Raw genomic sequence first — 21343 nt, 5'->3', positions numbered from 1 at the left:
TTCTCAAGACGAATTTCCCTATGGGCTTGCTTCGCAAGACGAAAACGTCTTGCAAGTTTGTTTCCTTTTTCGTAAAACCATTAATACCCAGGGTGCATTGCTTGAAGAGGCGCAGTTGCAACTTGACTTCGAGGAGCAACACATTGCACGTGGTGTGGTAGCCTTTTCTGAGGTTTTTGAGGACTTTGCTGATTTTTGAAGCTTTTCCAAAACTTCTTTTGCAGCTGTTTGGTAAGTTAAACTTTTAAAACTTTTTTGGGGGTTTTTGGATTTTGGGTTGGGGTGTTTGGAATTCAAGGACGTGGTGTTGGGGAGAGGTTTGCAAGAATCTGGGAGCTTGTGTGGTTTTTTCCTGCATTTTTATGATTTTTTGTGACCATTGGGGCACTCTGCTGTTTTTTTCCAAAAAAAATTCTGAGTTTGAATTTCTGTGTGGTGGGTGGCTGGGGGGACAGTTGAGGAGGGGTTTGCAAGAATCTGGGAGCTTGTGTGGGTTTTTTTTGAATTTTTATGATTTTCTGTGACCATTGGGCCATGTTGTTTTTTTTTAATTTTTTTTTTCTGAGTTTGAATTTCTGTGTGGTGGGTGGCTGGGGGAGCAGTTGGGGAGGGGTTTGCAACAGTTGGGGAGGGGTTTGCAACAGTTGGGGAGGGGTTTGCAATTTCTGTGTGGTGGGTGGGTGGCCGGGGGAACAGTTGAGGTTTTTGAAGACTTTGGTGATTTTTAAAGCTTTTCCAAAACTTCTTTTGCAGCCATTTGAGGATTTTGAAGACTTTGGTGATTTGCAGCCATTTCGTAAGTTAAGTTAAACTTTTAAAACTTTTTGGGGGGCTTTTGGATTTTGGGTTGGGTGCTTGGAATTCAAGGACTTGGTTCTGGGTTTGAATTCCTGTGTGGTGGGTGCTTTTGAATTTTTTGGGTCTGAATCACTGATTTTTATTTTTTTTCTGAGTTTACGAAGCTAGGAGCTGTGCTGCCATGGGACCCAAGAAGACTGCTGCAGAGGCCGGCGAGAGGAAGAAGGAGAAGGTGACGCTGGAAATGAAGAAGGAGATCATCCAGAAGCACGACGGTGGAATGCGTGTGACAGACCTCGCCAGGGAGTATGGCAGGAACCCATCTACCATCGGCACCATCCTGAAGATGAGGGAGAAGATCCTTGCAACTGATGCAGCCAAGGGAGTCACCAGGATCGTGAAGAACCGCCCAGCTGTTCTGGAGGTGGTCGAGTAGTTGCTCCTCATCTGGTTAGAAGAGAAGCAGCGTGCAGGGGACACAGTGACTGAGGCCGTGATTTGTGAGAAGGCCAAGGCCTTGCACGCAGACCTCATCCGGAAACAGCCAGGAACCTCAGGCGAGCCAGAAGTCTTCAAGGCAAGCAGAGGCTGGTTTGACCGGTTCAAGACGAGATCTGGAATCCATAGCGTGGTCAGGCATGGAGAGGCTGCCATTTCTGATGTTCCTGCGGCTGAAGACTTTGCCTTGGAGTTCCTGGAGGTTGTGAAGACGGAGGGCTACGTTCCACAGCAGGTCTTCAACTGCGACGAGACCGGGCTGTTTTGGAAGAGGATGCCCAAAAGGACTTTCATCACTCAGGAGGAGGCCAAGTTGCCTGGCCACAAGCCCATGAAGGACTGTCTGACCCTGCTCTTCTGTGCCAACGCAAGCGGCGACCTGAAGATCAAGCCCCTGCTGGTGTACCACTCGGAGAACCCACGGGCCTTCAAGAAACACAAGGTCGACAAGGAGCAGCTGAGTGTCATGTGGCGATCCAACAGTAAGGCTTGGGTCACACGTGTGCTGTTTGTGGACTGGGTCAATCTTGCTTTTGGCCCTGCTGTCAAACAGTACCTGCTGGACAACGACCTGCCGCTGAAGGCTTTGCTTCTGATGGACAATGCTCCTGCTCATCCTAAAGGCCTTGAGGAGGACTTGTTGGAGGAGTTCAGCTTCATCAACATCATGTTCCTGCCGCCTAACACCACGCCACTGCTCCAGCCGATGGATCAGCAGGTCATCGCCAATTTCAAAAAACTCTACACCAAGGAGCTTTTCAGGCGATGCTTCGAGGTGACTGATTGCACCACCATCACCCTGCGGGAATTCTGGAAGGACCACTTCGACATCGTCACCTGCTTGAAGATGATCACCACGGCCTGGAAAGGGATCAGCCAGAGAAATTTGAATTGCGCTTGGCGCAGCCTGTGGCCGGACTGTGTGGCACCAAGTGACTCTGATGCACCAGAGTCAACAGTGGTGCAGGACATTGTTGCCTTGGGGAGGACCATGGGCCTGGAGGTCACAGAGGAGGACGTCAGCGAGCTGGTGGAGGAGCACGACCACGAGCTGACCACCCAGGAGCTGGTTGAACTGCAGGCAGAGGCTGCGCAGGAGCAGGCCTCGCTGGAAGAGGAGGAAGCAACTGAGGAACAGTTGTCCTCCAAAGAACTGAGGGACATTTGCCTGAAGTGGAAGGATGTGCAGGCTTTTGCAGAGTGGAACCACCCTAACAAGCACGTGACACGTGACCTTGCGAACACTTTTGATACGAGGGTCATGTCGTCTTTCAGGGAGGTGCTGAAAAGGCGGATGAAGCAGCAGACCATGGACAGGTTCTTAAGCAAGAAGCAAAGAGTGGAAGAGGAACCTTCTTCGAGTGGTCCCCCAGAGTCTTAGAAAATGTAATGTACACTTTGTTGATTTTTAAATGTTTTTCCTGTCATGTTTAGAACCTTAATTTATTGTTCCTTCAGTTTTTGAAATGCTCTTTACAGTATGTGTGACTTTAAAGAGCACTTAATAAACTCTTATTGTACCAAATTTGGCTTTGTTTGGACTTTTTTTGACCATAGGAACGCATTAATTGGATTTCAATGCATTCCTATGGGATTTCGTGCTTCGCAAGATGAAAAATTCGCTAGACGAAAAAACTTGCAGAACGAATTAATTTCGTCTTGCGAGGCACCACTGTACTAACACACATTCCAGTTAGTAGGCCATTAATCATTATTCCCGTGAGAGAGCTTGACCAATCATGGAGCTGTCTCCATGCCTCTGTATCACCAGGCAGACTTACTCCTTCACATTGCCTTGGCTGTCGGCCAAACCCTAATTGACTCTGTGTGTGTAGCTGCACGTATGCAGATTCCCAACAAGGACTATTACTGTTTACATTTGATTGCATCTGATCTTTGGGTTGGGGGAAAGGGAGCGTTGATCAGTTTGTATCCCCCCCCTCTTTTGAATAAATAGTAAATAATAATAATAATGATAATAATAATAATACCGAAGCAGCTCATGAATTACATTTCAGGTATACAAACTATAATAGTCCTATGCAATCAGTTCTGACAAAAAAAAAAATGCAGTTTGCTGGAACTTACAGTTAGGGCAAAGTGGAGTATCACCCAAATGACTCCTAAAGACGTCACCAAGAGATCATAGCGATTTCTTCTGCTCTGCCAAAATCCAGCAGGTGACATAGCAATAATTTTCATGGTAACCTGTAAGAGAGGAATGTATATGTTATCACTTTTCTGTGAGCCATCATTCATTATGCCACCACACACCCAAAATTCTGCACTACAGGTAACTCACAACTTATGCATGTGTAACGTGTGCATTTTGCTTTATATGTTTGGCAAAAATGTATTATCCCCCCCGCCGCCAAAGGAGGCAGAAAGGGGACAATCACACCCTATATGTGATTGCTATCCACAGAATGTGACCCCTCATGAACGTTGAGAGTCACCTGTACCCAAACTGGGCGGTTATTGGCAAATCAGTATGAATCGGAACAGATTGAAAAGTAAAGCTGTTGCATGATGTCCAAAAGCAAAACTGACAAAAGATGCAATGTTGTAGAGTGGAGAAATTGTGAAATATATCACCTTACCTCAAGAACAAAAATGAAGGTGAAGACGACGGACATTGCTGCTAAAGGACCGGTAACGGGGTCTTGATCATCCCACTTATATAAAAGAAGAAACAGGGCTTTATAAAATATTTCTAAATTATTAAAAGAACAATAGTGCCTGCTGGGTCAGGCCAAAGGCCCATCTAGTCCAGCATCCCATTCTCACAACGGCCAACTGAATACCTATGGAAAATTTGCAAGCAGGAGCTGAGCACAACAGCACTCTCCCTTGCTGCAGTTTCCCACAAGAACAGTCGCCAGGGTTAGTAGACTTATCCTCCCTGAATCTGTCAAATTCTCTTTTAAAGCCATCCAAGTTGGTCATCACTGCCTCAGGTGGGAGCAAATCCCACAGTCTAACTATGCACTGTGTGAAAAACCGATTTATTTTGTTTGACTCGGACATTCCTATGTTCAGCTTCACTGGATATTCCCCAAGTCCTAGTGTTATGTGAGAAGGAGAAAAACTTTACCCACGTTCTCATCCCGTGAATAATTTTATATACTTCTATCACATTGCCTCTAGCCTTTTCTCTAACTCAACAGCCCCAAATATTGTATGCTTTCCTCACAAGGAAGTTGCTTTATCCTCTTGATCATTTTGCTTTGCTGTTTTCTGAACCTTTCCCAACTCTACAGTGGTACCTCAGGTTACATACGCTTCAGGTTAAAGACTCTGCTAACTCAGAAATAGTGCTTCAGGTTAAGAACTTTGCTTTAGGATGAGAACATAAATCGTGCTCCGGCGGCGCGGCAGCAGCAGGAGGCCCCATTAGCTAAAGTGGTGCTTCAGGTTAAGAACAGTTTCAGGTTAAGTACGGACCTCCGGAACGAATTAAGTACTTAACCCAAGGTACCACTGTAATCTACTGCTTTGCAAGATGTCGTAAGGAACAGGGCAAATACCTTAACAGATAACAACACAGACTGAGCCAAGACAAGCACAGCAATGGTTCTCTTGAAAAATGGATGTTGAGTTATATCATACATCTTGGCTCGAAATCCATCATTATCTGGGAAAAACAATTAAAAGTACACAGTTTAATAAAGTATATAATTCTTTTGTGTCACTCTCTATTTTCCTGAACTTTGTCTAGTTTGCATATGCACAATAATAAATCTCTTAGACCTTTAAATTTGGAACACTTTTTGAATTCAAATTCTGAACATCTGAAGCACATTTTGGGCTGAAGTTAATGCCCTTTCGCAAAATTTATAGGCACAGAACATTTTCACTTTACTTCACACAAACTCATAAGGGCCTCATGATTACAATTATAATGTGAAACCTACATTCCTGCGGAATTACGAATTCAAGTGAAATGGCTTTGATACCTGGGCGAGGTGGGAGATGAAGTGGCTGAGCTATCTTCAGTCTACTCTTGAGATCCTCCCATCGCCTCTGATCAACTGTCAGCAAAGCTGTCCCCTAAATGAACAAGAATAACAAAATCAAGTCACGTATTTGTTTATCAAAAAGCTGGTGTGTGTGTGTGTGTGTGTGTGTGTGTGTAACTGTACACGAATTTTACTATCCTATCTTTGGCCACCAAGAAATGGTTTGAACAAAAGCTTCTCATATTGAATCCAAAAGATACACCTGCCCTGGTACATATTTAAAAGATAATGGGGCCATAGTCCTGGCCCCACTCCTGAGCTTGGGTGGATCCCTGGCCCCACTTCTCAACATCTAGGCATAGAATATGGATGTTGAAGTTAAGGAAGCCTACATGAGAACTGGATACCCCATCGTACATTAGGACTTCTTAGGGAAGGGAATTCCAAAGCTTGGATGAATTAGATGAACATTTCCCCTGAAAATCCACTTGCCTATCCACAGAAGCAGGTCCTCAGTTAATAACTGGGGGAAGGTTCACACAGGAGAAGATGGTCCAGAAGATAGCAAAGCCTCAACCAGGCAGAGGGCCTTCTCAGTAGTGGTGCCCACCCTGTGGAATACCCTCCCATAAGATGTCAAGGAAATAAACAACTACCTGACTTTTAGAAGACATCTGAAGGCAGCCCTGTTTAGGGAAGTTTTTAATGTTTGATGTTTTATCGTATTTTTAATATTCTGTTGGGAGCCACCCAGAGTGGCTAGGGAAACCTAGTCAGATGGGCAGGGTATAAATAAATGATGATGATGATGATATCTATGACTTTATAGGATAACCCAGCATTCTCAATTGGGCACGGAAGTGAACAAGGAGCTAAAGCAATAGATATATACACTGTGCCACATTTTGTTCCAGCTGAAACTTGAGGATTCTACAGAGGTGTACCCAAGAATAGTCCATTATAGTAGTCTCACCCTAGTGCATTAGAATGCACTATCGTAGTCTAACCCTGGAAGTTACTAACTTCCAGGGCATATCAGTCTATTCCCATTGCATGTCAATTTCACAAGTGTTCCAATTCCATTTTGCCTTGCTTTGTGATTTGTTTTATTTATTAAAAATCCATATGAAAAATCCTTTTTACATGTGTTTTTAAACAAATATGTATTTAAATGTGTAATTCATTTCAATGCATTTCTAAACATCTTTTATCCCAAAATATATACTGCATTTCTTTTGAGACAAGAACTGTACCGTAACATTCTGAGAAGTGTGAAAAACAATAATCCACTGTGTACTCAGGAAGTACAAATTAGGTCAGTTCTCTTTAAAACATGGACTGAACGAAATTCTCCTCCACCTTTAGCAAGTGAATATGATGACTGTGGCCAGTTAAATCACCCCAGGAATGGGTGCAGTTGGCAGATGAGCCCAAGTTGGTATCGTTTTATACCTGCAATGTTATCTGAGAACTGCATGGCAGCACATGGGAGGTGCAAAGACAATATAAAAAAATTATTTCACGAGAAATAGAAAGCCTGCATTATTACCTTATTTTCATTGAAATTAGCAATGACGACTCCAACGAAAAGTGTTAGCCCAATCATACAGCCAAGAAATACAAAGACATGGATGTAGATGCCATGGATCTGTAAAGTATTTTTTTTTAAAAAAAAATGTTACTCATCTGTAGAAGAAGAAGAAGAAGAGTTTGGATTTGATATCCCGCCTTTCACTCCCTTTAAGGAGTCTCAAAGCGGCTAACATTCTCCTTTCCCTTCCTCCCCCACAACAAGCACTCTGTGAGGTGAGTGGGGCTGAGAGACTTCAAAGAAGTGTGACTGGCCCAAGGTCACCCAGCAGCTGCATGTGGAGGAGTGGAGACGCGAACCCGGTTCCCCAGATTACGAGACTACCGCTCTTAACCACTACACCATACTGTAGAAATTAAAGGAGGAATTAAAAGGTCTGACAAGTGCTGAGGTATATATACTCACGGGCCCCACACGATGAATGATAACATCTCTGACTTCAACCCATCCCTTTAAGGAAAGGACTTCAAATAATGCCAGCATTGCATTCCCAACGTTGTCAAAGTTAAAGTTCCGAGGGTTGGCCCTGTTAAAATATCACAGGGAAGGGTAGCAAAAATATATGCAGTCAAGCTCCCTAATTGTACTGAAAGAACTGACAAATCTCTTAGTAACACTAGTGAGTAGTTTAGAGCCAAACACACACACAGTCATGGAGACAATCATATACATTCCTGGGATATATATTTACATTTCTGATTCACTTATTTCCCTGGATTAAGTAGCTAACAATCAAAGAGGACAGTCAGGGATAAGAGTTCCATTTGACCTCTGAACACCTGGAAAAATAGACTAACAGTGCAATTTATGTACATCTGCTCCGAAGCAGACATGGTCAGCGTGTATAGGATCCCAGAAGATTTAAGGATGTGGATCCCCAGTGTCATATTTTAACCTCACAGCACACTACTACTAAGTGCATCAATATGTGGTCCATGGCACTGGAATATAACTGGAGGACACCAATGTATCAATGCAATAATATTATTTTTTAATTGTTGGATGCAATTTAAGTCTATTGATTACAATGCATCCACTTTGAGTATGACTTAGTTGAATATCAGCCTCTGCACTCAAGTCTTCTGTCTGTGCACTTTTCCTTATGGTAAATACATTTTCTTACACTGGCAAAATTGGTTCCTCACATTATTAGTGCTGTTGCTTAAAGTCTTTAAATTGCTTACACTTAGAGACTTGGATTCTGAAAGTATATGATTCTGCAAATATCACAGCATCACCAGCTGCTCCCATCACAGGGCACCGTTTCAATAGAATAGCATAGCACTTTCCCCTATCCACATACAGCTTCCCATGTTAAAATATTTGCAAAAATGAAACCTGCTTTAGAAACCCTGATTTCTAATATTAATGGAACAGAATGAAATAAAATTTCCACATACTAGTACTGGATGCTTCCTTGCAAGCCCCCTCACCAGGATAAATTTTACAATAGCATTTTGGAAAAGAATAGCAAAATGGCTACCTATGCTTACATTTGTAAAATAAGGAACAATTTTAAAGTCAGCACAATGGATGCCCACACTATATGTGGAAATGGCCATTACTTTCCAAGCACCTTCAGCCACAGACTCTACTATTAAGAAGAATCTCCCCTCTTATATCTTACGCCTTCAATTCATTGTGTGGGAATGGGGTCAACAGCGGGACAGAAATTCAAGCAGAAGGATCCAAGTATGATATAATCATCTATAAATTACTCTCTCCTTTCAAAATCAAAGGATCGGGTAACTTAACTTCCCTTGGCACATCTAACTCTTCTGACATTTAGGGATTTTGTCATAATATGCTTCTAAATCTATGTGGCTGCAGCTTAGAGGCCTACTCCCTCAATGACAAGGCAGAACTAATATATCCGGCATCTCTATTGCCGTTTTTATAGCCCTTGAAAATTGCATTGTCTGCTTCAAATCTTTTTATATGTGCCTAGGCTACATATACTCAGTTCCATCATTTTCTAAGCGTAGATAAACTGCTTAAAAACTTTGCTGCTTTTAAACAACCAGTACCATTATTTCCATTGTTTTTGCCATAATATTACTAAAATTATGTCCACATGCTCTCATGGTTGTGTGATTTACCACTAAAATCAAAGTGTAGGAAGGAGTACAAGTTAACTATCATGGAGCTAAGTCTTACAGTGTCCACTGCATATCTTAGATTACTAACTGAATCTTCAGAATAAATGCACAGGCCATAATATACCACTTACCAGACTCGAGGCACCCAAAATCCAGGCTTCTTTTCACCGGGTCTTAATTTTAGATTTAGATTTTTGGAAACACTTACATTTATTCGGAATATGCCATGGCAGTCTTCCTATAATAAACATAAAATAATGCTCATAAAAAGCTGCAAACAAACCAAAAAATATCCCGCATGACAAACACCAGGAAATTATGTCATAAAGTGAGCATAAGTACTGCTTTTGATTTAACTCAAGAAGTCAAATCCCTCATTAACCAACATCCCACTCTAGGCCGGCAAAGATAATACATTCATAAAAAGAGTATTGCTTATTTATTAGAGAGTATTGCTTATTAAAGAGAGAGAAACCTGTACATTTAGCAGAGTTGTACTTCCTTGACTGAACATGCATGCACTTTGTTGGCAACATCTGTTCAACAATAGCAATTACTTTCTTGGTGAGGTAGGGAAGGAATCCATACTCCTGCTTTTCCTCTCCACTCACTAACAGCTAAGCATGGGGCTATCTCATGTTTGATTCAGTATGCATTTTAAGCTGACTTGTCAGGGAACTGACATCGGAGCTAGAGGTGGAGGGGAGGCTCTCTAATGATGCTGGAGAAGGGCCCAGCAGGGAGAGAGGCAGCTCAGCAGATGGGGAAGCAATTCAGTGCAACACCAGGAATAAGGAGGGGCAGATGGGGGAATCTGCGAGAGGGCTCCCAGACTCTTCACCGGACACCAGCGGGGAGAGCACTGGTCCTCCGCTACCCACGCCCTCCCTGCGCAGAAGACTTCCGCGCAGAGAAAGTAGGAGGAGACTGGGTGTCAAACAACTTTTATGTTGGAAAAGGTTTAAGAAACGCCCACTGACGGATTCTGCTAGCGACTGAGGCAGCCACGAATTGAAGGGCTGTCCAGACAGAAAGGTTTAACAAGGCAACATAGCCAGGAGAGGCGGCAACTTACGCACGAGCAACCCCATACCATTATATGACTCTATCAAATTGAAACAATTATGAGAACCTTCAAAATTGCACTATTATCTGAAATTTTTGATGCAGTTCTCCAACCAGTGTTTTAAAAAATGCATATATTAGGGGGAAATGTGCATTAATATGAATATATTTGTGAAGAATGCATTATATCAGGAAACATACAAAAATGTTATATTGGAAGAAACCTGCACCTGAAAAAGTATATGTGTATGTGTGTGTATGAGACACACACACATACACACACACACACCACAAACTGCTGCAGAAATGTGTACAACTGAATTCAAGATTGGAAAAATGAGAAAATGAGAGAACCATTCCTACTAATAGCCTTCTTGGCAAAGCTGAGTGCATCCTCTGCTCACCAACCACAAATGTACACATTGCATACACTACTGCTGTGTGTGAGGGTTTCTAAATTGGGACCACAGAGCTGTTTCACAGTGGCAATGCAGGTCTGCCATTTCTCACACATAATGTCATATGTTGATCTCATGTGATGTATAGTCATGTTATCGGTAAAACCTCTGAGTGAACCATAAATTTCTGACACAATATAAAGCAGCTTCATATATACTTTTCCTTTTTTTGTACATTTTCTGTCATCCTTAAATGTCTCATAAACTTCCCCCACCCTACTCTAGAATGGAACCGCAGAAGCTAGTGGAATTTTGCCCATGTGCAAAGGAAGGAGATGCTCTGTACATGCTGAAGCAAGCAAAACTTGTTCTTACCCTTGCAATAATATGTGGATCGTTGCACTTAGCCAGCTTCCCAGCAAAAAGCTGAACTCCAAAGCTTGCAAAAACAAGCATCAATGTCAGCAAAAGAATGGAAACCTGTAGGAATAAATGAAAAGCAGTCCAACTTTATCGAAAACAGTCTTATATTCAATGTTTAAATCCTTTGTGGGTATCTTCTCTTAAGCCACCAGCCCTGACAACAGACTGGCACCAGTTGACCCCTGGACTGCATCTCCTCTTTAAGTCACATAAGGATAGTTTAGAGCAGGGGTAGGCAACCTAATGCCTGGGCTCCGGCTGCGGCCCAATCACCTTCTCAATCCGGCCCGTAGATGGTCTGGGAATCAGAACCCCAGTGACATGCCTCTTATTGCATTTAAATGCATTCCTCACTCCATTCAGGTAAATTTCATGACCTACATTTCATGCATGCAGCTAAACCTCTTTGCAATCAGAAACACAATCTTAAGAAGAATCCTGCTTCACACATTGATCAGCTACGTGTCTTTGGGAAACTCACAAGGAGGACATTCTTTTAAGTACACTTAGGTCGTCACAGCATGATAGAATACAAAGTTTTTTTGTAAGTGTTATGTACACTGCTTAGAAATGCCATGGATAAAGCGATATATAAATAGCTGAAATAAAATAAAAGGGCAATTTTGATGCATTCTCCCCAGCCTTTAACCAGAACTTTGGAAGGGCCCAATTATAGTATTTTTTTATTCCCCCTATTCTACGGAAGAGCTTATAACTAAATAGGTTTGGAGAGAGTTACCCAGTCTAAGAACAGATGGGATTTTAACCTGTTCTTATTAGGATGTAGTGAAATGCATTGACCATAAATCTATTGAACAGATACTGGTGAATGTAATACATTTGACTTTTAAATCTTTTATCGGAAGATTAACAAAATAAACAGTGCTCACTAGAAAGATTTCCTTGAAGCCGCTGAATAGTTCTCGGACAACCTTTCTCATCTGAGGCACCAACTTAAATATCCGAAGTGGCCGGAGACACCGTAGCACCATTAAGAGCTGAGCTCCTGACTTCGCAGGGACGTTTTGCGGCATCCAGCAGAGAAATATCAAGCTTACCTTTTGAAAGGTGGAAGAGGACATAGCCCAGGTATTTAAAAAAACATTTCACGTACTCATTTGCTAGCTTGGGCAGCTGAGGTTGAAAGTTAGTCTTAAAACCTTTTAAATAAAGTAAAATATCTCACACAGAACACCAGAATAAAATGCGATCCTAAGTATGCCGTGAGTATACCAAGTCTATAGTCCTACTGTGCTGGGGGCTGCCAAACCAGTGTTTGCACCAGCATAACACAGCTGCAATCCGGTAGGCAAAGCTGGAATCCTAAGATTAACATTACAAACAATAGTCGGCATAGTAATAATGACAGCAAGTCCCACAAAGGGAATGTCTTCTCCATAAGATCTAACCTAGCATCAATTTTAATGTGATTTCAGCACCAAGGAAATATCTCAGTATTTGCTAGGACATGTCAGCATTTAAGTAAGTTGCATGATTATAGTCTGTCTGTTCTACATTTCAGGATTCTGTTCTATTCGTTTCTTTTTTCAGGTTCTTTTTTTTGTTATAGTTTATTTCCGTTATTTTATTGTAAGCCACCCATGGAAATTTTACTGAAGGGCAACCCAGAAAACTTCAGTTTTTTTAAAAATCCCTGAATAATCACAATGATGCTCACAATGATGACACCCTCACATTAGGTACCAATTAACAAAGGGACGCAGGTGGTGCTGTGGTCTAAACCATTGAGCCTCTTGGGCTTGCCGATCAGAAGGTTGGCGGTTTGAATCCCTGTGACGAGGTAAGCTCCCATTGCTCTGTCCGTGCTCCTGCCAACCTAGCAGTTCGAAAGCATGCCTGTGCAAGTAGATAAACAGGTACCACTGTGACGGAAAGGCAAACGGCGTTTCCATGCGCTCTGGCACTTGTCATGGTGTTCCGTTGTGCCAGAAGCGGTTTAGTCATGCTGGTCACATGACCTGGAAAGCTGTCTGTGGACGAATGCCGGCTCCCTTGGCCTAAAAGGCAAGATGAGCGCCGCACCCTATAGTCACCTTTGACTGGACTTAACTGTCCAGGGGTCCTTTACCTTACCTTTACCTACCAACTAACACATGGCCATGATAGAAATGCCATGATGTTACACCAGCATGTGTTCAACACACCAGCATAACAGTGTGCCCTGATGGCAAAAGGCAACTGATCGGTAATCCTATTGCACTGGAGTAAAGGTGCAAGAAAGTCTAAATGCCTATTTGTGTACATTTCCTGACTGGTTGGCCATCTTGACTGCCAGCTTGGGCCTCAACCATACCCCAAATAATGGTCAAAGCCTGCAAACAGAGAAGGGAAGGGGCATTATTCCTCTCTTCTGCTGTAATTATTATCTGGATTTGTTGACCTAGCTTTTGTGAGAAACCTTTCTTTTGAGTAATAACATTTCATCAACACTTTCCATATTAAAATGGTATTTTGAGGGGTTGGAAGACATGTAAAGGTAAAGGGACCCCTGACTGTTAGGTCCAGTCACGGATGACTCTGGGGTTGCGGCGCTCATCTCATAGGGAGTTTCAAAAAGACTTTAATCTCGTTTTCTTGCAAGTGTGACCCATTGATGTCAACAGAATTTAGTTCCAAGATGTTCAAGAATTGGATATGTGTGTAGTTTTTTATTATTATATTATTATTATTTCATTTGGGATACATTGCTGTTACTTTCTGCGCTCCCAAATAATGGTGCAATGCAGAACAATACACGCTGAACTGAACTTTTCTAAATGTTAGAATTATTTAGAAATGGAGATTGAATGCCGTTTTTCTTCTTCTTCAAACAAAGTAGAAGAGGCAGAGAAGGATTTCTGAGAAAAGACCTCATTTTCTGACTGCAGACACGCAAGGCTTGAATACAAATTGATTGTGACAAATTATATTCATTATATCCGTGACAGTCTAATATCTACAAAATTTAATCAAGCTCACAATGTTTTCACTTAGAAGTCTTGTTCAGATATAGTGCTATGATTTTTTTTTAAAAAAACAGTCTTTTTTGATAATATGAACATTAAGTATTTATCTAATGCCATCTATACATAGTTCAATATTAAATATTTCTTTTATAAAAGAAATTACCATACTTTCCCGTCTATAACACCCCCATGTATAAGACGCCCCCTATTTCGGGGGACTGAAATTCCAGAAAATGGGGGGAGATGGCAAAAAGTTGTTGAGCTTTTTTGGGGGAGGATTGCCCAGAGTTGTTGAGTTTTTTTTAGGCGGATATCGCTCACCCCCACGCGTTGCAGTAGCCGCCTCCCGTCTGTCCCCTCGCCCGCAGAAGCTGCCAATTGCCTGCCCAATTGACACAGCGTCAGCCAATCAATACCACCCATTGACACAGCAACCAATAATACGCACAATAGCTGCTGACAGCTGCGGCAGCAACCAATCAAACGTCCACCCTGGGCACTACCCATGTATGAGACAACCCCCACTTTTTAGCATGAATTTTAAGGAAAGAATTTTAAGGAAAATAACCTAGTCTTATACATGGAAAAGTATGGTACTAAGTGACAAGGACTACGTTGCCATGAGGTAAGATAAGATTCGTATTCTAAAAGCTATCCCCAAATGTAATCTTTCCCCACATGTACTCATGTGCTGGGATCTGCTTTGCAGGCTCTTCTTCAAAATGCCCCTGCCAGTTGAGAAATATGAATGGCAACAAGGGAGATGAATTTCTCTGAGGCGGTGTCCTATTTATGGAACTCAGTCCTCTGGGAGGCTTGTCTGGCACCTACATTATCCTTTCAGGCCAAGTGCATAAAGCTGAATGCACACAAGTTAAATGTGAATAAGTTGTGAATCTGTTATACTAACAGTGCAACTGAATCATACATTTGCATATGCATTTCTTAAACATTTTCAGGTAAACAGGTATTTATGTACCTATGTACAACTGAAAGTACTTTGGAGTTTAAATGTAAACTGCAGGCAAACAATATGTACAAATTGTTTTTAATTTCTAGTGTGGATTCTCATTCTTATTAGATGAAATTATTTCCCCATAGTTTGCTTGTTTTTTTTAAATCAAGACTAGCACAGAATATTAGGCACGTTGGTAAAAAATGCCCGAAGAGCAAATACTTACAAGGTATATAAATATATCCATGACACCCCCAAAGTCTCTTATGACTGCCGTTGGAGTAAAAAACAAGCCATCAGCCATAATCTTCAAATTAAGTTCAATGCTCATGAATATTACAAAAACATATTCAGCGATCTGAGAAGCAAAGGGAAAACCAAATATTAATTACCCCTGAACTTGAAAACAATGGGTTCTTTTGTACAACAAATTACTTCCATATAATTACCTGAAGTGTTGGTGCATGCATCACTCTTCGAAAAGGAGATTCGAACATCATTGAAATGCAAGAGCATATAGTGACAATGATCATTACCCAGTCCAGATACGTAACCAATCCCAGCAAATCACTGCAGAATAAAATGAAGCATTCAGGAGTTTCCAATATTAATGGCAAATATCTATTCAACATATGGCATGGATGAGAAAGGTAAATGAAGAACATCTACTACAATTTTAACATTTTACAAAATCATTACAGTGACATATTAACAAACAGATATTTTCTAGAAAAAAATTAAGTTTAGAAATCATGCACACAGATATAGCAAATGTAACTGGACAAGTAGTAACATTTGTTTTTGTTTTTGTTATGCTTACTAAAGTTGATGATATTTGGTATTTTTCACTGCTCCAGTAACAGGGTCTGTTTTAGAGCTGTAACAGAGGAAAGATGTTTTCAGAATTTGCAGTTCAAGCTCTAAGAAGCCATGTAATTATGACACACATATGTCAGAGAACAGATTCCTGGATTTGTGTTTGAATTTAAAGCTTACTTAAGGTCATTTTGCATCAAGTTACTACTTAAGTTATTTCATCTATGGCATGCCAGGACTAAGAAAAAGTTCTTCGAAGTTCTTAATTCAATTACAGAAAGCTAACAGAATTCAGTATTAGTTTAGATCTTGGTTTAGTTTTGAGACAAGATGACAAAGGGATTGATGGATGTGATAGATGTTAAAAAAATTAAGAATGAAGGGATTCCACCCTCCCCCATAACGCGGTCATCACACAATGAAGCTGATTGATAGAAGGTCCTTGTCTGATAAAAATAACTCTTTAAAAATGGCTGCATTCACACATATTAGCCACAGCTTACTGTGCATGTGCCAGTTATACCTGCTTTGCTTCTCCCTGTTACAGCTGGGGAGAAATAAACCATGATCCCTGGCTTAGCATTTCATCCAAGCTAGGAATAGGTGCTTCAAGTCAAACAAACTACACGATAAGTCAAACATGGTTTGTTTCATTCACGTGCTAACAAGGCAGCACAAAGCACCCCAGGCAGACAGATAACTATGGTTTACCGTTACATGCAAACTGGACCAATATGTAATACATATGGAACTGTTTTATTGCAGCCATGGCAATAGCCACTTACTTAGTTAGATTTAAAAAACCATTACACTCATTCATGGAGGGTAGGCCTACTGATGGCTATTGGCTGTAATATCTAAATGGAACCTATATGCTCAGAAGCAACATGCCTCTGAATATCAGATGCCAGATTGCGGCAAATGACGTAATTGCTGGGAACTTTAAGAAGTCTAGGCCCAGGTCTAGTGTTATCTTATGTACGCATGCCCCAACAGTACCATGGTGAGCTTCCATGCTCACACCGTAAGTTTGCACTAACCATGTGATGTGGTACCAAAGTAAGGCCCTCCATTGCCATGAAATGGCAGTGGAAGAATTTGCAATGGGATGCCGCTGTGCTATGTGGTGACTGCTTGCAGGTGTTATAGCATAGTTTTAAAAGTGTCACCACAAGGAAGTGGCTGGAATGAGGATAAACAAATGAAAAGTTACTCAGCCGAACCCTATTACTTGATGTATGAGCTTGTGAAGTAAAACACAGAGCCAAAGCGGAAACACAAAGCTGCCACAAAACACTCAGATACATACGCGTTGAAGCGAGCTCGCACAACCACTCTGCAGAAATTTCTGAATCTGTGTTCACGGCCAACGATGAACAGAGGCTTATCAAAATAGGGGTGGTTCTCTCGTAACTCTTCTTCCTGGACTTTCCTTTCAAGAATGGGGGGGGGGGGGGAAGGGACTTGTAAGATATTCATTCACAGGCAAAGAAGTCAGCAGGAAGGCATATAAAGCATATATTTTGTTAGCTTATAGCAACAAGACCATTGTGGTGCAGTAGAGAGAGGGTTGACTGTGAGCCTTAGGAACCTTCTGCTCATCTGTGGCAACCACAGGATGGCTTTGGGCAAGTCCCTATCTCTCAGCCCTAACTGGCTGTGATCAGGAAAGTATATACTCTCTACAAGCGTGTATCAAAACCGCAGATGGCAAGAATCTTCTTAAAAAAGGACATTCGTCCCTTTTTCACACATTAGAGGAATACATCTAATGCCAGCTGTGACTGTTGGGTGCATCATCTGAAAGCATTCTTCTTGCTTCTGAAATACTGTTTTTGGCCCTAAGCAAATCTGTTAATCAACTGGCAGAATAATCCAAATATCTGATCTGTCATGCAAAAGTCTCAATGGGGTGGATATATCCTTCCACCCATCCCTGTTCAGTTTTGCCAAATGCCACCATTGTGGGGGTGGGGGAAGCCCCACCAATGAACAGCAACCTAATGCACCTGCTTAAAAGGTAGGGGGGCAGATGCTATGGCTGAAATGAGGTGTTTCAAGGGTGGGGCTGGGCCAGAACAAGAGCCAATGGATCCTTTGCCAAATCTGCTGCCACTATGAGCTAGAAACGAGCCCGAAATTGGCTTCTTTGCCTCACCAGCCTGGGACCTGGTGTAATGAAGGGGCATTTCACTTCTCCTTCTGCCTTCTGGCCTGGCTGGTGCAAGTGCCCCTGGCTGTACCCCTCTATCAGGCCTCACCACTACCAGCCAGGGGTTAGGATTATGACCTCAACCACTCAGATTATTAATTTATGAAGAAACTGGGGTACGGTCCTAGTAAATATATTCAATTTAAGAAAGCGGTAGAAATTTAAATTCCCTAAGTACCTTTTCATTTCTGCCTGTTCCTTCTTTTCTTGGATCATTTTTATCTCGCTGTCTTCTCTCTGTGCATTTCTGTACCTCACTGTATTAGAATGCTAGAAGAAGAAGCATTTTAAAAAAACAAAACAGTTCTGTATTTTACCACACAAGAACAAAGCAAGGCAATGCGGGTAACTGCATGTAGCTTATATTTTATTTTCAAAAACTATGGTACAATGAGAAGAGTTTCTTACTTAGTTTTTGAGAAAATTCACAACTTGATTAGTAATTATGTAGATTCTCCACTTTATACATATTAACCAGAGCTTGTCCAGCCAAAATGAAGCATCTTTACATCCCATTGATTTCAATGGAAGTGGTAGGCATAAACCTCTACCATACATATCAATGGGACTTGCAAGTGCTAGGCTTTATCAGTTCACAAATTAATGCACTAAAAAGGAACACTAATATTACAGTGTTACAAAATCGTTATTGTAGAATTTGTGATTTGTTATGACAATTGTTTTTCTTCAAGATATTTTAAATTCCACTCCATTCTTAATTTTATTTTGACTTACATCTTGCGTTAGAGTTTCAAGCGATTTTCCTCTGCTGATTCGCTGACTGTTGGAGCCATGTCTTAGTGACCTGAAAAAATAACACTCTTTTGGGTGACAGATAACTGAGATCAAGTGTCGATCCTTACGTGATTACTATTATAGTGCACCAAGACAGTGTCCCTTGCAATCAATTTTTCTTTGGTTGCATCAAAAGCTTTTAAATTTTCAGCCTAGTCTAATCTACTATCAGCTACTTTTTTCTCTTGATTTTTAAAATGGATGATCTGAATGTCACAGAAGCTAACTACATTTGAAATAAAAAGCATTTTCTCCCCTTTGTACGTCACACTGATTTATCATTGTTATTGTCAAAGAAATATGGAGATTAGTTATTTATGGAGCTTGGTTTTCATTTTCATCTGTCTGATATAATCCACCATATTGTAAAATGCAACAACTGTCTTTACCTGCGTTCTTGACGTATATGATGCTGGACACTCAGAATTGATCTTTCTTTTGCAGGCTGCCCCTCAAAGGATCCACTCAACATGCGCTGGCGTGTACAGGCCCTAGGGAAATGAGCAGCACTATGGTAGGTAAAATTAAAATTGTACGGCAACTAAACAACTCAGTAGTTTTTTTTTTTAAGGACATAATTCACAGCCCTGCAGGAGGAGATTGGCCAAAAGCAAAAAACAAAAACCCCTCAAAACATTCCTCTTCCACGCCTTTCTCTTTCTCAGCCATACATGCACAAGCCATTACTCAGAACAACAAGTCGTATAAAATAGTTGTCATCTGCCCCTATCCTCCTCACGCCTAGAAGTTTGGCCTAAAAGCTCTTCCTGCTTCGGCCAGGGCTACAGGACCAGAGGGACAGAGACATGGCTATTAGACAGGAGAACACCAGCCTCCCAGTTTGATGAATGGCTTCATGGAGAGGGAAGAAAGAAGTTGCCAGGTAATTTGGTCTCAGTCCCCTCCCATGTGTGTATGTGTTTCATGTCCGGAATTTGTTTTTCTTCATTTTCAATATGGATAAATGAAATATTTCAGAGATACCTCATGTTGGAACTCTTTGTCTAATCAACTCCTAAACAGTGTGCTTTCATCAGAGTGTTCAATACAGAGCAGTTACATGACCTCTTGTTCTCTCCTTGCCTTTCCATCCATCTCTCCTTGTTTCAACTTGCTCACTCCCTGATTCCCCTTCAAACTCTGGTGCTATTGCTTGTTTTACTTCTGAACTCCATACGTATTGTTACAAGTGTTAGCTTTTGTTAAAATACTTAATTTTCAAAGAATTCTTTTCTATTAAGGAAATACTTTTAACTGAAGTTTCCCCCTACTCCCTAAATATTTTTGTAAGCAGAAAGTCGTTTAGTAAGATTGTATTGTTAGAATCACTAGAAGACTAGTAATACAGTGTAGTTTAAGGCAGCAATCCTACCCCTCTGAACTCAATGGCTCCTATTCCTGAGTAGGTCTATCTTTGATAAGTTTTTGGCTACCTGTGTTTTATCCATGTTTGTTTTAATTTATATGAGCTGCCACGAGTCCCAGTTGTGGGGAAAAGGCGGTATTTAAATAAATTAAAGACTAAAATAATAATCCTTTTGGCATCCATCTGTTTTGGGAGACAATGGAGAAATGGACCTTTGGGGATGAAGTCAAATTGTTGGAAGGTTACAGAGCCTTCTGTGGTTGTAGAGACAGATATGGGAGAAACATGTTTAGTAATAGCTGGAGCAGATGAAGGTGTCTGGTTGTGCTGCTGCAGATGCACTGTGGGGTTCCTTCTCTCTGCGCTCCTCCCGGCGGTCATTCCTCCTCTGGTCACTTGTACAGATGCACAACCTAACTGCCAATCTCCCTGCACTGGATTCCCACACCGTGGGGTTGATGTTATGCCACTTTTGCAGACATCTTTGTAACACAGAGTTGGTCTGCCAACGGGCCTGGTGCCTGAAGCCAGCTCCCCTTGGGGATCCTGCCATCTTCCATTCTGTGGACATCACCAAGCCAGCACAGGTGTCACTGAGGTAGGAGTGTGAACATGCTGGGAATGTGAGAGCACAACTTGTTTGAGACTCTGTTTTGTCATGTGATGCCCCAAATCTTCCTGACATGTGGAAGGCGTTGCCTATGACTCACTTCCATAAAGCAGTGCATTCAATACACAAGCCTAGTGCACCTTCATCTTGGCACTGAATGTTAGCATTGCATTCTCCCATAACCTTTCAGAGAGGTGAGATATTGCTGTAGCTGCCTTGCCAATACACTGGTCCAGCTTAGCGTCGAAGGAGAAGTTGCTGGTTATGGTGGAACCCAGGTAGACAAAGTCATCTACCACCTCAAGAGTGTGGTCACCAATGCTGATGTGTGGAGTGCTGATGATGTCCTGAGCCAGGATGTTTGTCAGGCTGGTGGTAAGGCTGAACTCTCCGCAGGCTTGGGCAAAATGGTTGATGAGTCTCTGTAGAGCTTCCTCAAGGCTGCATCAACTGCAAACAACATCTCTCAGATAAGGACCTGCCACACTTTTGTCTTGGTGTGGAGATGTGCCTGTTTGAGCAGACCCCCATCGCTCCTTGAATGGAAGTACACACTGTCTTCAGCTGAAGGCATATGAGAGCAACAGGGAGAAGAACATGCCAAATATAGTTGGGGCAAGAACACAGCCCTGTTTCACACTGTTCTTTATAGAGAAGGTGTCCAAGGATGAACCATCATACTAGATGGTGCCGCACATTCAAGGAAGGACACAATCATCTTGTGAAGCTCAAGTGGGCATAGAAGCATTGTAGTACATTGTTTTTCATTGTAATGCACTTAACAATGCATTG

General features: G+C 41.7%; 1 protein-coding gene across 8 annotated transcripts in view; it reads right to left on the bottom strand.

Annotated features, from left to right (window-relative positions):
- Positions 1-21343, bottom strand: part of NALCN (sodium leak channel, non-selective) — a 196423-nt gene that overhangs the window by 15489 nt on the left and 159591 nt on the right. For all 8 annotated transcript variants that reach the window (XM_081002886.1, XM_081002888.1, XM_081002887.1 and 5 more), the window contains 16 exons: positions 18965-19066; positions 18516-18585; positions 17959-18050; positions 16878-17000; positions 15573-15629; positions 15202-15322; positions 14979-15110; positions 11722-11889; positions 10784-10888; positions 9077-9183; positions 7252-7372; positions 6805-6903; positions 5253-5346; positions 4824-4930; positions 3897-3971; positions 3385-3504 (listed from right to left, as the gene is read on the bottom strand). In XM_081002886.1, coding sequence (XP_080859012.1) covers positions 3385-3504; positions 3897-3971; positions 4824-4930; positions 5253-5346; positions 6805-6903; positions 7252-7372; positions 9077-9183; positions 10784-10888; positions 11722-11889; positions 14979-15110; positions 15202-15322; positions 15573-15629; positions 16878-17000; positions 17959-18050; positions 18516-18585; positions 18965-19066 — 1693 coding nt within the window. The remainder of the gene's footprint in view (positions 1-3384; positions 3505-3896; positions 3972-4823; positions 4931-5252; positions 5347-6804; positions 6904-7251; positions 7373-9076; positions 9184-10783; positions 10889-11721; positions 11890-14978; positions 15111-15201; positions 15323-15572; positions 15630-16877; positions 17001-17958; positions 18051-18515; positions 18586-18964; positions 19067-21343) is intronic.

This window comes from Podarcis pityusensis (genome assembly GCF_964106645.2).
Source record: "Podarcis pityusensis genome assembly, chromosome: 4".
Lineage (NCBI taxonomy): Eukaryota > Metazoa > Chordata > Lepidosauria > Squamata > Lacertidae > Podarcis > Podarcis pityusensis.
Note: the sequence above shows the minus strand (reverse complement) of the source record. Positions and strands in the feature narration are given on the sequence as shown.